The sequence below is a fragment of the Emys orbicularis genome, chromosome 8, assembly GCF_028017835.1.
Source record: "Emys orbicularis isolate rEmyOrb1 chromosome 8, rEmyOrb1.hap1, whole genome shotgun sequence".
Classification (NCBI taxonomy): domain Eukaryota; kingdom Metazoa; phylum Chordata; order Testudines; family Emydidae; genus Emys; species Emys orbicularis.
In genome coordinates this window covers 19,378,115-19,396,271 of record NC_088690.1, presented here as the reverse complement: position 1 = coordinate 19,396,271, position 18,157 = coordinate 19,378,115, and the positions used below count along the sequence as shown (strand labels likewise).

Below are 18,157 nucleotides of genomic sequence, written 5' to 3'. Positions count from 1 at the left end.
CTTCCATTGCCTTTAACTATCATCTACAGCAAACCCATATGATGTCCTTTGACCAAGGTCCTCTAGGTTTACATTTCTAAGCAGAGTTTCATTTTGAGTACTCCATTTCATAAACTCCTTTGCCACAGCATCAACCAACTCACTATTGTGTAAAGGTAACTCTAACCATATTGAGTAAGTCATAGCAAATCTGCTCACCTTATTCTTTTGAGGATTATGAAGACACAAAAGATGTCTGAGTACTGAAGCTAAGTTTAGTGAATAAACTTGGCAAACAATTTCTGGAGTCTATGGGCCCATAATCATAATATTTCATGGGATATAAACTGGATTAGCCACCCCTGACAAATGGAAGGTGTGGACTGATAAAACACTCCTGCTGTCGCACATCCAGTCTCCCAAAAACGGAGGGCACGTCTTCACTACTCGCCGGATCGGCGGGTAGCAATCGATCTATTGGGGATCGACTTATCGCGTCTAGTGAAGACGTGATAAAATCGATCCCTGATGGCTCGGTCGTCGACTCCGGAAATCCACCGCGGCAAGAGGCGGAAGTGGAATCGACGGCGGCGCAGCAGCGGTCGACTCGCCGCCGTCCTCACAGCCAGGTAAGTCGACCTAAAATACGCAACTTCAGCTACGCTATTCACGTAGCTGAAGTTGCGTATCTTAGGTCGAGCCCCCCCCGTAGCGTAGACCTAGCCTGAGCTGCCTTATTCCAGTCATTGAACCAGACTGTGAACTCAAGTTTGAGAATTTCCTCAAAGAGAAAGATTGCTTCTTTCCTACCTCCTAGGACTGAGACCCTGAAGAGCTTAGGCTTATTAGACCCCTAGCCTTAACATTGTGAAAACACTTGTGCAGAGGAAGGGCTGAATTTTGAATTTCTGCCTGTGGCTTCGGAATTTTCACTTAAGCTCTCTGAAGGGCTAGGGCTCACAATGGAAGCCTGAGATATATTACACTGGGACTCCACACTATACTATATGAGGCAATCAAGACCACAGAACTACTAACAGAACACCAATGATTAGAACCCGGTCAGAAAATGGAAAAAAAAAATGTGAACATCGAACCTGTCATTATACATAAAGCTGGGGCCTAGCTCTAAAAAGGTGAGAGGAGGAAAGGTTCTCCTGAAACAATAGTTGCTTGTTGGGAATCAGAGTTCTGAATCATGAACATTAACATCTAAATGCAGCAGCACCAATGTTTCTCTTAGGACTCTAAAAGAGTATTTAAAATACAAGTTGGAAATAAGAAGCCAGCGATTTTTCTGTCACCTATTAGAAGAGACCTTTTTTTTTAATTATTGGCACGTCAATGCTAATTACTAACTTTTTCTATAGGCTTATCGTTCTAGAAGAAAAGCAGATGTTATGATACCACACAGATAAAGTGCATACATCGATTTTACTGTATTAGAAGAAAGGTGCAGCAACGCCCCCTTGTGTTGTAAAGAGAACTGATCAGGAACTAATGATAATTCTTTATATTTTTCTTGGTCTTAAATCATCTATTAACAGTGCTCTGAGCCCAAGATTAATTCATTCTTAAAAACAACACATATGAATAGTCTCCCCATTCTCTCTTTCGAACAAAGTTATACGTTGTTATAAATGCATCATACGGGACAATCTAAAAATGCTAAAAAGGGGAAATCAACACCTTCACAGTCAACAGGCTCAATCCATCAGAAATCAGAAAGCTGGTTTTAGTAACTTTGTCCCGTTATTACTCAACCAACTGCGATTCTTGAGCGAAAATTCCTTGGAACACCCAATTCCATTCTGTATTGCTCCTGTATTACCACTCCTCAGTTTGGAGAGTAACTCCATGTTCAGAATGGCAACTGGGCTTTGAGAAAAGATGTTGGGTAACTGCACTGAGCATGCTTAGGGATTGCTCTAAATAGGATTATTAGAGATGAACCCAAATTGAAACTCCAGTTCTGAACAACTCTGAACTTCATGAAGTTTAGACCTAGATCCACACTTTGAGAAAGTTCAGATCCAAATATGAACTCTGCAGCTGGAACTCAAAATCTACAATGCGCTGACGCAAAACCCTGGATCCAAAACATACCTGAACTCTGAAAAAGTTATGATTCAGAAATCAGTTCCATCTCTAGGTTTAATGCAGGGTAGTTTCTTCCTCAACTAACAGCTGCGACCCTGTGCACTAGGTTGCAACACCACTCGGGTTTGGCCCATCCACCCCTCTGCAGATGGAGGCAGAGGGGTGGATGGGCCAAATCTGAGTGACACTGCAACTCCATGTTACAGGCTGCAATGCCCAGAGCATTGAGCTGGCTGGGTTCGTTCTCCAACTGCTGCCCTTCAAACTCACCTTTCAGCACCCCCACTATACTCGTGTGCATTCTGATGTAGCAAAAACTATGTTATTTGGTGACTTTTCTGCAACTTATTTCATCCCCGCACCTCTGCCATGAAATCTACTAAAATTTTCCAAAATTGCAGCCTTAACCATGAGCTTGACCATTTTGCTTGCAGACTGTACCCATTCCGCCATTCTTCATCTTTCTTTCTTGTCTTTTTTTAGATTACAAGCTCTTTAGGGCAGGGACGGTGTTTTTTATATTTCTATAGAATTTAGAACACTGTGCTAAGTGACAAATTATTAAAGATAATTAATAACACCACCTGTGACTGCAAGGGTTGTTCCTTACTAGTTAATACTTACTTTAAATTTTGAAAACAAAAGGCTGCATTGCATTGCTCCAGAAAATAATGTGTTGTTCTAAATTTTAATAAGAAACACACAACAACATTAAAAGTGATTATATTCAAAGGCATTCGCTAATGCAGTACGTTAGTGAACTAAGTTAAGACAACAAGGCTTAGATGAGAAGAACGTGACAGACAGGCACCATTATTTAGCTCCAGGTACTTATCATTCTGGTTGTCGTAGCACTAGTAATCTTTTTTTTGCCCACTCTTATTTAAGCTGAATTGGTGAAATTCAGCCCTGACATAAGGTGCAACATCCCATTGACTACTATGTGAGCTCCACCAACTAACGGCAGAGCCTGAGTTCGATCCAGTATGATTTATGCATCTTACTCTGATTCTACGTTGAAAAGGCTTCAAGTACTAGACAGCATAGAATGTATATGCTGTGAAATCAAAGTATATTTCCTCTTTCCTAGAGTAATAATAAGTTGTACAGATGAAAGGAGGTTGGATAAAGGAGAGAGGAGGTGCTACAGCAGAGTGCATTAAGAATCATGGGAAATTATGCCTGTGGTTTCAATGCCTTTCAAATAAATTTGTAAACCACACAGTGCTGGGATTTATTCTTTTATATTTCTACCGACTAAATCATTGGTTTACCAACATAAGATTTATCAAAACCTATAAGTTATTTACATTTTCAGTGTTGCCTTTGAGGATCTTCCACAAGACCCAGAGATTTTGCATTTGAAAACAAAATATTTCGTGTGTATATAGTGTGGTGGTTGGAGAATTAACAACCCTTCACCCTTTGGCTGAGACCAAGTACAGAAAGTTTGATAAACATTTTTGAGAAAGTACGAGCATGTTGAAAGAGGGCTTTATAACGGAAGTGGAGTTGCAATAATGGGTAAATGAATCATTGATCGTTCAATTTGTAAGGTAGAGCAGAGAAACATCCCCTGCAGCTCCATGTAAGGCTTAGATTCTATAATCCTCCTTGACTCACACTTTTGCAAACCTGAAAGCTATAATATACACTCCAGAGTAGGCCAACAGTTTTCATCAGACATCAACATTTATAACCCATCTATGTTTTAAGTTAGTGTTACTAATTTTTAATATGTATGTGAATATTGCAGGGTACAGGGTACTCCCCCAGACTGGAACTCAGTGGGTAAATGAGCAATATAAAAAACAAAAAAAAGGAAAACAGAAAGTAAACAGAGGTCAGAAATAAATCTGTATGTAAGAAGCTCAGCTGGCTCCTTAGACCCAAATAAAACTAACTTAAAACCACATCGATTTCATGACTGACCCAGACTCCTGACACATCGCTAGTATATCTATACAGCTCATTATGGACATCTCCAATGGTCAGTCTTCCTTTCCTGAATATCATTAGGGAGCAGCTATGAGACTTGAGACCACAATCCTCCTTCGTGTGAGGCTTTGACAGCTGTCCTGGGATGTTCTCATACATTATTCCTCCACCTTACCAAGGAGTTAGAGCACATCCTTTCAATCTCAAGCCTGGTTCTAGCTAAGTAGAGACACCTACTTAGTTTGATATCTACCTCCCAACAGAGATTTTGTCAGTTACACAAGTAATAAAGCATTAATTTATAACTGGCATACCTAGTTTCCAGAATGATATGCCTCCCCCACCCCCACCTTCCCATCACATGACTAGATTCTAAATCACATCATACTGAGCTTATAGGAAGAAATAGAAAGGAAACCTGAATTATAAGTTAGGTTAAAAAAATAGACAGAAGGCTATAAAGGTAAGAAGCTTGGACTCAGGATGACTTTAATTTTATGTTCTATTGACAAGTTCACTAATGTTGGATTTCAAAGTCTCTTAAGATACCTCAAAACCAGAAAGATCCTACTGCTTCCATGAATAACTTCTGTAGGTCATTTCTAACACACATCAGACAATTTTGCACTTACATATTTATAAGCATTTTGAACTACTCCTTTAATTTTTAACCAAACGAAAATTTTTACATTTGTTCAGACCACAGAGTGTAATACAAGTTAGTAATTTCATCAGTTAACTTCTTACAGTGTTCACCACTACAAAGTCAAAATTCCACACTGTGGTACTGTAGTTATTTCCTAATCTACTTGAGATACCATAATGTGATACTGGTTGGTAAATGCTGACTTTAGTATTTTAACCACTATATCCCTCCCCCGCCCATTTATTGAGTAATATCTTGAGGGCTCGTTCAAAAAAAAAAAAAAAAAAACCAGCAGAATTTTAAGAATCTGAAACAATTTACCTGTCCTGGTAAGTGGTGATGGCAATACTCGGTGGCGTCAGCAAAGGCAAAGTTGTTGGTCTAGCGAGGATGTCTCTGTCAGGTGTCTTAGCTCTTTCACTTTGTCTGTGGGACAGTGGTGGTAACTGCAAATTACATGAGCAACACCTTCTTCCTCTCCAGAGATCTATGCCGAGCATATTACTAGATGTACTATAAGACTTGCTCAGGCCACATTCTAAGTAATCTTTAGCAATCTGGAAAAAAAAGAAAAGTAATTTAAGTTATGCAAATACATTTTTTCACAAAGAAAGAATATCAGCAATTAATTTACTTTCATAAATATTTAGTATTTGGGGGAGCTGAACTACTCACAAAAGAAATCTTTATTCTTAGCTTCTGGAAAAATTTTACTACTGCCATATTACAAAGTTTTGTGATCGTTTGCAAATTCGCCGCTGTGAATTTCATAATATTTACAAATTGGAATCAATCCTCCAGTTCTGCAAGCTGAAGTTAAGCAGGAATGATCCCCAGCTGAATAGCCCACATTACATGGCAAACTTTCAAAATTTAAACTTTTCCTATGAATAGTCCATTTAGTGTTCATCCAAAATACCACTTCTCTCTCACACAACACAAATTCATGAATTACCTGTTAGCTCCCTTTTCTGTGAATCATCACAGCTCATCAGGTTTTGCCCTATTCATACCAACTGGTGAAGATAGAGACCTCAGAGTTGGTGCTATGATATAGTCTGAATCATCCAAGATCTACTACTTGGGACAAATACCCAGCTGAGGAACCTTAAATGATGTGGACAGTCCTAAAGGGAAGTGTCTGATCAGCCAAGTAGTTTTGTTCTCAAATTTCTACTGGTTTTATTCCAAAACATCACCAGTCCTGGAAGCTAGCTCCCATTCCTCCCACAGCTGAGCCAGAAGTACTTCTGTGTTAGAGATCAGCCTGAACCTTACAGTTCAGATCTGGCTCAAAATCTGGAACACCTCGAAAGTTCCAGGGCATCCTGACCTGAGGTTTTGATTCAATACATCATAAATGGAACCAACTGCAAAACGTAGAATATAGGTTCACATTTTGAACCTTTCCAATGTTTAGGAGTATTTAGAGCTAAGACTTTGGTTCACATCCATCTCTACTTCTTATAAACTTTGAGGAAAACAAGTCAGATGATGCTATTCCCCTGTATGCAGAAACTGACTGTACTTGGCCTGCAAGAGACTCGGTTTTCACCATGCCAGTAAGTTCCACTAAGATTTTTCAATTTCCAGTTCAGAAGGCAAAGACATGCACTATAAACAAAGTCTGTGGTAGCTAATTGTTCTCTGAAATCTTCACATCTAAAGTGAAAGGCAATCACATAGTCACACCTGGCCAAAAACGTGAATTGTTTTAATGAAGGAATTGCTTTACCAAAGACATAATCGATAGTATATGCCACCATACACAAGACATCATCTCAAAGTTTCCAGCCATCGCTTCCAGTATCTAATTTTCTGCATAATCAGCTTCTTAAGATTCTATGAAGCAGTGTGCACAATCAATGTTCATGATAACTGTAGCCTGCCAGGCACTCTGACTTATACTAAACACAGAGTGTTCTTAACATGCCTTTCTTGACTGTTCAATTCTTGCTCTCAGAAGGGTGTTAGTGGGCAATTGCTCTTCCTCCTGGAGTGTACTTTCAAGCTGGGTCCATCTTCTCTCTCCTCTTGTTTAACATCTAGATAGGGCATTGAGACTTAGTGACGAAACATTGTCTGTGGTGTTTTCAGGATGCTCTATGCCTCCATTTTATCAAACATCCAGCGCAGTCAATTGTCTCAACCAGTGTCTGGTTCAGATGGGGTAAGGATGAGAGAAAACAGGCTGATCCTCAAATTGCATAAGTCTGGAGCAATGTTGAAGCAACATGGAAATATGGCATTGGTTATATCTGCACCTTCATCTGAAGGTGCAGACCTGCTTTTTGTTACTCAAGTTAACAATATAGTTGAATTTCCAGCTATCGTTAGAAAAATCAGAGTAGCCATAGCCATGACAGTTTCTCCCCACCCCTGATCTGCAACAGCCTAGGATATTTTGACCATTTGTTTCAGATGTGGACCTCAATACCCTCACCCTTATAACTGTCACCTTGAGATTAGAGGACTGCAATGTGCTTTACAGAATGCTACACCAGGAGCTGAAATTGGTGCAGAATTTGACAGTCTGTTTGTTAAGTGGTATATCTGTCAAAACCAAGGCAAGGAAGGTTATGTCTAGTGGCTGGAGCAGCGGTGGTCGTGCCCAGTGGTCAGAACCAAGGGTTAGAGCTGGAACCAGGAGTCAAGAGCAGGGCTGGAAGAAGACAACAGTAGGGCTGGGAGGTAGGCTGGACCCAGAACAAGGCTGGAGCAGGACCAGAGACAAGACTAGAGCAATAGCGGGGCTGGAACAGACTGAGGCCAGTGGAATCTGTCACCACTATCAAGCAGAGCAGAGTTCCAAGCCATGAAGTGACGTTGAGCAGAATAGGCTGCTGTTTCTCCTGTGAAGCTTACATACCTGCTCCGAGAGTCACCAGAGCAGCCCCAAGCTTGTGGATTGGCTGGAGCCCAACACAGGAATAACTCATCCCCACATGAGGCTTATTCAGGCTGTAGTCCAAGGATGACTCATCACCTCATAATATCTACCATGAACATACTGGTCTCAGGATGCAACAGATCCCATCCTGGCTAATTCCTTTGGGAGCACTGATGATGGCTGCCAGTACAGCTATTTCTAAAGGACAATACAACACATTTTAAATCGAGTAGAATCCAAGAGGGTTAACAATCTAGTTAAAAGTTAAAAGTTGTGAAGTTGTATCACGTGTTTTAGAAAGTGATATTCCAATATCCTACTCGCCCAGTTATGCGTCCTTCAAAACTTGCACTCAAAGTTAATAGTGCTTCAAATTCAATATATTGAAAAAGGCAAGTTATTCTTAAGAGATAGCTTCATAATGCTGGCAGCCCTTAGACTAAAGTGTGTGAAAGAAAGAGACAGGCCTTTTATAAGACGCCAAAGAAACAAGTGTTGGTACAGTTATACATAGGGCTCTACCAAATTCACAGTCCATTTTGGTCACTTTCATGGTCATAGAATTTTAAAAATCGTAAATGTCATGATTCCAGCTATTTAAATTTGAAAATTCACAGTGGTGTAATTGTAGGGGTCCTAACCCAAAACAAAACAAGGTTATTGTAGGGGGCGTTGCAGTACTGCTACCCTTACTTCTGCGCTGCTGCTGACGGCAGCAGTGCCTTCACAGCTGAGCAGCTGGAGAGCAGCAGTGGCTGGCCAGGAGCCCAGCTCTGAAGGCAGAGCTGCCACCAGCAGCACAAAAATAAGGATGGCATGGTATGGTATTGCCACCCTTACTTCTGCGCTGTTGCTGGTGGCAGCTCTGCCTTCTGGCCGGGAGCCCCTGTCAACTGCCACCAGTCTCCAGCCACCCAGCTCTGAAGGCAGCGCAGAAGTAAGGATGGCAATACTGCAACCCCTCCCTAAAACAACCTTGTGACCGCTCCCCGCAACTCCCTTTTGGGTCAGGACCCCTAATTAGAGAAACACTGGTCTCCCCTGTGAAATCTGTATAGCATAGGGGAAAAGCACACAAAAGACCAGATTTCACAGGGGGAAACCAGATTTAACGGTCCATGACGCATTTTTCATGGAATTTGGTAGGGCCCTGGTTATACACCGATCTCTTCCCCAACGGTGTAAATTTAAAAAATAAAACCAAGAACAATTCACTGATCTTATCACAGATAATGAGTCTCACTAATGGGTGACACAGGACATCCCTACAAGAGGCTTCCTGGAAGCTTTTTATGGAATTGGAGTTGTTAATGCCCTAAGTGACCTCTGATGGCATGTGAAGGATTCAGATTTTGTTTCAGAATTATCTTGCTAACACAGAGAAAAGGAGCAGCTAAAATAGGGTAGAACCGACTGTTACACTGAATAGAAATGCTTCAGCAAGAATGTAAATTAGTTATGTATGCAATATAGGCAATATGCTGTTATATCTGAGCAATCCAGGTACCATCACCCCAGCACTTCTTGACTATACTGATAAATTAGGAGCCATTTCAGAAAACAAAGTCAAGATAAAAATGAAATGCACAATCTCAGCCAATGCCACCTGCTGCTTGTTTCAGATCATATTTTAAAAACTAGAAATTTAAACCTATTCATGTTCTCAAACACTTAGGTCAGATTCTGCCACCTTCACCTTGAGTAGTACTTTACTCCACAAGTAGTCCATCTGAACTCAATGGGACTCTTAACAGATTAAGGAATGGCATTCACATGGATAAAGATAGGAGAATTTGAAATATTATTCCTGTTAATTTCTTTACAGGATATGATTAAAATACATCTACAACTTGTATTTGACTATGAAGTTCGGCTTAAATAGATTGGATCAAATGTTCCTCCCTCTGTGGAGAAAGTTAATATAAGAAAGATGAACTTCTTAGGATTGTTTTATTGATAGCTATACAGCCTTGCCTTCTGACATTTGTCAATTGAACTTTGGACAAATAAAAACAACAGGCATGTGGGTCCCGGAGCCTGAAACCCTCACTCACATGCTGTAAGAGGTTTGATGTAAAGTTGGGGAATAAATATAATACATAAATTAATTAGTTGAGAATATTCTAAGAATTAAAAAAAAAAAAACCTGCAGAAATATAATACCTTTCTCCCCCAGAAAGACAGATTTAAACTCCCCAACTTTACATCAAGCCTCAGTTAATTTATCCTGCAAAAGTCACCGAAACAGAGAGATACTTCCTTCTACAAACCATAAAGGTTCATTGTTGGGTGTACATTTAAAATGGAATTCCTATTTTATAAAATGCATTTAGCTCAATACAATAGAGCAAAATGGCCAAGATTTCATTTTTAAATGGGCGGCTAAAGTTAGATTCCTACATTCATCTTTTTATAGGTGCCTAGTTGTACGCAGTTTCACCTATGATAATTTAATGAGAGATTTGCAAATAACTATGGCTGGATGAAAATTTTGATGGAAACTGGGCAGGCAGGTGGTCTCCTGGAATTCACGGTTCCTGAGCGTCCCCAGTTTTCTGGCAGCCAGACAGGCTCCCCTGCTTGCTTCCCAGCAGCGCAACAAGCTGGCAGACTAGCCTCCCCTGGTCCCCACCTGGTGGGCTGCCAGGCTCACCAGACTGGTCTGCTCCTCACTTGACTGGCTCAACAAGCTATCCTGGCGGTCCACTCTCCCTGAGCTACTCGGTGGCTACGCGCCTGGCTGACTCCCTGGACAGCTAGCTCCTGGCTGCCCACCTCCCCAGCTAGCTGCTTTTCCAGACTCCTGCAGAGCCAATGAGCCCATCCAACAGCCAGCAAGCACAAGAATTCTGTTTTGATTCTCCCAAAATTGAACTTTTCTGGGAATCCCTTCCTGTGAAAATAGTGTGAGTTTTTGATTTTTTGCCCCCACAAGGGATTTAAAAAGAGTTTCAAATATGTGATTTAGTGTGAGTGTGAGTGTGAGAAGGGAATTCCATTTTCTGGTCAGCTCTCTATAGAACCACAAAAGAGATGCGTGGATTTAGTGCTGATGACAGATGTGAGACAGATGTGAGATGTGGTAAGCATAAGGAGTTCAAATGACTATACTGAAATGTACCACTGAGACATGGACTTTTGGGACAGTAAGTGTTAAGTGGGTTTGCTGGCAAATCTCCCAGACAAACAAACAAACAAACAAACAACAGGTAAGGTAAACATTTATCCCAATCACTGACACGTTGGTCCACAAACGTTTTCAACATCATTTCAAGGATTCCATTAAATCTCTCAACCAGCCTGTTAGTCTGGGTTGGTAGGGAGACGACCAAAAGTGTTGAACCTCACATTTCTCCATAGCCCTTTATGTAGGGCAGACAAAGTTTGACTCTGATCAGTTCAAACCTCATGGGGAAAACCCACCCAGTTAAATATTTTTAGCAAAGTGTCAGCCACCTTGTCTGCCTCAGAGCTACTGCTTCTGGATAGCAGGAGACACAACCTATTACTACCAGAATATACTTTTTCCTTCTCCAGGTAACTTTGCTAAGGGGCCACACAATGTCCATAACGACTCTTTGAAAGGGTTACTCAATGATGGGAAGGGGGAAATCAGCAGGGCCGCCCAGAGGGGGGGGGCAAGTGGGGCAATTTGCCCCAGGCCCCCATGAGAATATAGTATTCTATAGTATTGCAACTTTTTTTTATGGAAGGGGCCCCCAAAATTGCTTTGCCCCAGGCCCCCTGAATCCTCTGGGCGGCACTGGGAATCAGGGCAGCCTTACCTTTGTCTGTGAACTGCAGGAAGCCTGAGACCCAGTTCTGATAAGCCCGGCCTTTGACAAACCATTTATGGTTTTTACAAACATCTCTGATACAGGGCTTAGGACTGGGCTGATTCAAATCGTAAGAAAAGGGAAGAGACATCCCAGCGTATCTGAGCAAGAAATCACTCCCCCAAGTGTAAAACTACACAACAGTTGAAAAATAATATTTTGTAGTGGTATGGGCCCTCAGCAGATTTCAGCCTTATCTTTTTGGACAACACTTCACTGTATAAACAGACCACTCACTACTCACCGGGTTGCATCAAATGAAACGGATGAATGTCAAGTTGCTAAGATGGAGCCTGGTACTCCAAGATTATGATGTGGAAGTAATTTATGTTAAAGGGAATACAAACTCAGTCACTGATGCTTTGTCCGGGAATTAAGTCAGTGGGTCCCCCTGAGGGTGCCAAACAGCCACACTTGCTAATACCCACTTCTGTTGGGGGTGGGGTGATGTGATAGTTGTGAGACCTGGGAAGTGTAAGAAACTCAAAACAACTATGTTGAAATGTGCCAGACAAGCATGGCCTCTTGGGATAATAACTGTTATGTAGATTTCCTGGGGAATCCCTGGAGAGTGGTTAATGCAAACTACACAACCCCAGTTATGCAAGAACCCAGCCTTTTGAAACTATGCCCTCAGGAGAGGGTCACTGACTTCCTAACTTGCTCCAGGATACTGGAGATCAAAGGCCCAGGCTGTATGAAGAAATAGCTGAACTGTGCAGTGGGAGTCTGGTTGAACTTGGGACCAACAGGGAAAACCCAGTTGTTGTGTTTGAAAGACTGACAACTACTAAAGCCCTATGTCAGGGCTGAAGGTGACCTCTGGTAAGCTTTTAGCATATATTTAGGTTCTTTCATTCATATATGTTTTCTCTGTAATGCTTTTGTCCTACAAATAAATGTAGGTTTATAAGGTTGGTTGGTAACTGGTGTACAATGTTATAGCCACTGGAGAAAGAATAAACCGCAGGTGCTGAACTCTGGTCATACCTGCTGGGATATCGCAGTGAGGTGCAAGCCTAAACTCCAGTCTGAAGGGAGAAAGACATGGGTCTCCATCCCAAGAGAAGTGATGGCTGAGAAGCTTAAGCTTTAAGCAGATGCCCTCAAGGAAGACCAGGCAGGTGGGTCAAAGGTGCAGTCAACCCTGAAACTGACACACAGATGGTGTCGGGGTATGCGATCTAGGACAGTGGGGAACTGTCAAAGTGCCGAAAACAGTGACAGCAAGTACCGTAGAAGGGAAAAGCACAGTGAAAAGTCTCCGTTTTGGGTGGGGAAGGTACAGTGCAATGAAAATGAGTTATGCAAAGCTGAAAAAGAGGCAAATGGCTGCGATATGCTGAAAAAGGCAGTTCAACCCTGAAGAGCCCAAAGGCACAGCTCATTGACCAGCTATACACCAAGGCCCAGAAAAGGAATTCCCAGGCAACTTCCAGGATCCCAGGCAACATCCAGCCATTGGCAGAGAGTCCAGCAGGCAGGGGAAATCTTGAGGGGGAGGGAAGCTGGGAAGAAGCTGGCATATGCGGCAGTCATGCTCCATCCAGATCAGATGCACCACTGCAACTGGGATCATGGAGAGACTAAACAGTTAGAGCAAGAGAATCTGTGGCTGGAGAGGGAAAGATTGCACCTGGAAGCCCAGGTGCTTGCAGCTCAGGAGCAAGAGTACAGATCAGGAGAAGCAGCATCAGCATGAGTGAGAAGGAGAAGGATTATCAACTTCAGCTCAATATGGAAAAACTGCACCAGCAAAACATCATCTGGTAGGTGGAGCCAGATCCCATGTACCTATCCGCTGGATGGCACAGACTCCATATTATTTCCTCGCTTTAAGAGGAGGATGTACATGCTTTTGAAATGGACCAGGTGGAGCAGGAGGACATAGTATGGTATCTGACTCCACTACTGTTAGGGACAAAGGCTTTCTTGATGATCCAGCAAATGGACAGCATCTTTTGTCCAAGGGGGCCCCCCCAACTCTTGCAGAAGGGTTGGAAAGACTTAGGCCTACTAGGGCCCCATAAGACTGATGGGTGACTCCTGGTATGTTTACTGGCTGTTTAAATTTCTTTATTGTTTTAATACATTTTCTCTGTAATGCTTTTACATTAAGAACAACAGTGCTTGCTTAGAAAGTTCTGTGATAACTTGTAACAGCTGGCAATACACTGTTCCTATCCCTCAGAGAAAAAGCAAAACACAGAATTGACCTTTTGGCACACTGATTTCAAAACCCCCCCCTCCCCCCCCCATCAGAGGGGAGAGGGACAAGGGTCCCCGCCTAGAGACAAGTGATGGCAGGAGTCCAGATTGGGTACTCCCAGAGTAAACCACAGAGGGGGGAATACAGGTGAAGTTACCTGACAAAAGGCATTGGCTTGACAGCACCTGACAGAGCCACTGAAGGGCAAGCTTCAGACACACTACTCTGTCAACAGGCTGATATAGAGCGGAGGGGGAGATTCTTTTGTGGGTGGCAGAGGCAGTTCAGTCACCAAGATTCATACAGTTCTTGGCCTCTTTAATGAGTTGCCAATTAGTGCAGAGCTGTACAGCATGGTGGAGAATTTATGATGTGGGAGCAGGAACTGAGACCTATCAAACTCATCTTATATAGGGGGGGTACCAAACATCCATTATATAGAAACGTTTATCCATTGATTCAAACTAGTGACCTACAGGTGAAAGGTTCTGTACCTTATTCGCATTGTCTGAACGGCAGCCAGTTCCCCAACAGATACACTAAAATTACCCTCTCTGAAGATAGTGTTTACACATATACACATATACACACACACACATAAGAGAGAGAGAATAAACACATATTAAAATTACCCTTTCCAATTAGTACTTGCTGGGGAATTGGCTATCTCAAGGACAATGCTAATGAACCATTATATATAACACCTACACACAAACCCAAACAAACTACATTAGAAGAATATTAAAGAATGGCTGCTGCTGGTATTAGAAGTGCTGGAGTGATATTGAAAATGTAACATTGTTACATATACTCTGGGAGAAGATGATTTTCCATTTTTAAAGATCCCAAGCTGTAATAAACAAGGCAATTACTGCTGTGATTATCATTGCCATTATTACAAATTGATGCATTTCTCCTGAGAATAAGAACTGGAATGTAATTAATAAAGGATTATTGTGGCAAGAGGAGTGATAGATTAATATATCAGCACATGGGGTGTTAAGAAACCACAGTAGTGAGTACTGTAAAAATGCTTATAAATATATAATTACAGGAAATCCACAAAGTGTGGATCCAGATCAGATCTTCCTCAAAGTTTGTGGTTGGGCTCAGGTCCATCTCTCTCTCTTACAGTCTAATGAAGTAGAATGTTCAAGCACACACTCTGCATTAGCAACAGAAAAGAGTTTACATTATTATTTTTTAATCAATGGACCTTACTCTCCTCTCACTTACACTGCTATAATTTAGGAGTAACTCAAGGAGCAACTCCAGTGTAAAGCCAGCCTATGTGAAAGGAGAATCAGGCTGTGTGTTCTGTTCTGAAAAAAATATACTGGAATGAACAAACCTTGACTTTTTAAAAAACTTACGTCATCTGCTGTAACCGTCATGACACTTCTGCTTTTCTTCATTATAGAGATGAAAAATGCACCTGTTCGTGCCAACCACTCTTGTTCAATCCAATTTCTCCCCAGACAGTAAACCTATAAGAAAAAAGTGGGAAGCCTTTGTATTCTTGAGTAATAAGCTATGTAGTTGATTGATAACATGGTTAGCTAGCTTACAGCTTACAGCTAACAGCTAACAGCATGTTTTCATAAAGCACTTTGCAGCAGAAGTCCAAGCACAAGGATCCCAAGTGTCTAATTACATAAAAGTATAACATTCCATTTGCAAAATAATAATTTAATTAGTAATGAGAATTCTTTTTAAAAAATCAGTGTTCTCAGAGTTTGGGAATATAAGCTTTGTAACAACTAGGGCTGTCAAACAATTAAAAAAATTAATCATGATAAATTGCAAGATTAAAAAATTATCACTATTAATCACAGTTTTAATTGCATTGTTAAACAATAGAATACCATTTATTTAAATATTTTTGGATGTTTTTCTACATTTTCAAATATATTTATTTCAATTACAACACAGAATACAAAGTGTACAGTGCTCACTTTATAGGATTATTTTTTATTACAAATATTCTTCTTATTTACAACGTCACCTGAAAGTGAGACCAGGCGTTCACATGGCACTGTTGTAGCCGTGGTTGCAAAGTATTCCAGTAAACACTTCCATGCTGATAATGGGTTCTGCACATTCATTTTCATCATCGGAGTCAGATGCCACCAACAGAAGATTGATTTTCTTTTTTAGTGGTTTGGGTTCTTCTGACAGCGTATTCCACACCTCGTCTCTCTCAGATTTTGGAAGCCACTTCAGATTCTTAAACCTTGGGTCGAGTGCTGTAGATATCTTTAGAAATCTCACATTGGTACCTTCTTTGCGTTTTGTCAAATCTGTACTGAAAGTGTTCTTAAATTGAACAATATGTGCTGGGTCGTCAATTGAGGCTGCTGTAACACGAAATATATGGCAGAATGCAGGTAAAACCACAGAGCAGGAGACATACAAGGAGTTGAGTCACAAATTTAATTAACACTTTTTTTTTTAAACAAGCAGCATCAACATAGAAGCATATCCTCTGTAATGGTGGTTGAAGCAAGAAGGGGCATACAAATGTTTAGTATACTGGAATACCTTGCAACGCTGGCTACAGCAGTGCCATGAGAACGCCTGGTCTCACTTTCAGGTAACATTGTAAATAAGAAGCGGGCAGCATTATCTCCCGTAAATGTAAACAAACTTGTTTGCCTTAGCGATAGGCTGAAAAAGAAGTAGGACTGAGTAGACTTGTAGGCTCTAAAGTTTTACATTATTTTGATTTTGAGTGGTTATGTAACAGATACAAATCTACATTTATAAGTTGCACTTTCACAATAAAGAGATTGCACTACAGTACTTGTATGAAGTTAATTGAAAAATACTATTTCTTTTGTTTATCTTTTTTACAGTGCAAATATTTGTAATCAAAAGTAATCATATAAAGTCAGCCCTGGACACTTTGTATTCTGTGTTGTAATTGAAATCATTATATTTGAAAATGTAGAAAAACATCCAAATATATTTATAATACATTTAAACTGGTATTCTATTATTGTTTAACCGTGTGATTAAAACTGCGATTAATCACGATTAATTTTTTTTAATCGAGTTAATTTTTTTTAGTTAATCACTTGAGTTAACGGTGATTGACAGCCCTAGTAACAACCTTAGAAATATAGGGCCAAATCCTGTGGTTCCTACTTCGTTTTTTAACAAGTCCTTACTCAGAAGTATGTCACAGAAGGTCCCAGGTTTGAGTAAACTGGCCCTTACAAAAACTAGTAAGAGGAGATATTTGTATTCATATTTTAACTCATACAGTAACTCTCACAAATGTAAAGGCTCTATTCAATATTATACATGCATGCATCCACTTCTATACTGTAGCCCTCTCTTGGGTGAGACACTGCAGCCACTTTGGGCAAGCAGCACTACACAGCAGCATTTAGAAAAAGAAATGAAAAATAACTAACCAGATGAAACTGCAGAGGAAGACAGAACATAATCATTCACTCACCTAGGAATTTGGCCAGGGCACCAGGTGTTAAAAATCTTACTCTTTCTTACTATGAACTGAGTGCTCATGAAAAGGTGCCAGAGGGACAGCTCTGAAAAGGAAAACCCTTGGTGTTTTTCACAGAACAGGTACAGCTGCAGTGCAAGCTTTTGCACACTGTCAATATGTCTCTACCCTGGCTTGGAAAGATTAACTCTGGGGTGAGAGGACAAATCACTAACTGGCCTCTCTGTTGAGACTACCAGTAAAGGGGTCAAGTAATACCAGTTGTGGTGGTGGCTTTTATGGTGAAGACAACTCTCCAGAGGAATTTAACCAAGACCAAACAGCCCTCAGATGGTGAATGCTTTCAGGTACTACCCATACTGCTCAACTTTAATACACTAAGGCTCCAATCCTACACTGAAGTCAGGGGGAGTTCAGACATGAAAAGAATGTAGTATCAAGCCATAACTGTGTGCCAAGAGCCACCAAAATCATGCACATATGAATTAGGATTAAACCACTGAGGATGAGGTGTTTGTAACATGCATGTTCAGACAGCATTCACAGGCTATTTCAAAATGCACGATACTACTTCACAATTCAAACAGATTCCTTCCTGGTTCAGAGGCAGCTATAGAAATTTTAACACAGTGTAACAACTGTGCTCACATTAAATGCCATTTAGATTACACCACCACCACACCATTTACAGAAATAACGCATAAGAAAAAATCCAACTCGTTCTAAGGAGAATGCTTTGGGTTAACGAGCAAGAAGTGTTTGATCAGAGAGATCTAGAAAGCTACCCTACCATGCTACAAGGACTCGGTGCTCATGCAGCTGCTGCTCATTTTATGAGAAAAAGCATTGCAGCATATCCTTTCCCTTTAGAGTATATCACCCTGCAAAGAACATAACATATGGTGCCAGCAATGTAGCTAGGTCTGATACCAGTCCCAGCTGTGACACAAGCACTACACATGCTTCCAGTTGCTTTAATTCCCGTAGGGATTCAGACATCTCTCTCTCTCACACCTACACCTCTTCAGGGTTTTTTATATATATGTTTTTTAGGGTTTTATATTACACACATACATATACACACACACAC

At 40.9% G+C, this 18,157-nt stretch overlaps 1 protein-coding gene across 1 annotated transcript in view; it reads right to left on the bottom strand.

Annotated features, from left to right (window-relative positions):
- Window positions 1-15,013, bottom strand: part of PDE4B (phosphodiesterase 4B) — a 346,320-nt gene extending 331,307 nt beyond the window's left edge. The window contains exons 1-2 of the mRNA XM_065410138.1: window positions 14,972-15,013; window positions 4,985-5,220 (exon numbers count right to left, since the gene is read on the bottom strand). Coding sequence (XP_065266210.1) covers window positions 4,985-5,220; window positions 14,972-15,013 — 278 coding nt within the window. The remainder of the gene's footprint in view (window positions 1-4,984; window positions 5,221-14,971) is intronic.
- Window positions 15,014-18,157: the final 3,144 nt, after the last annotated feature.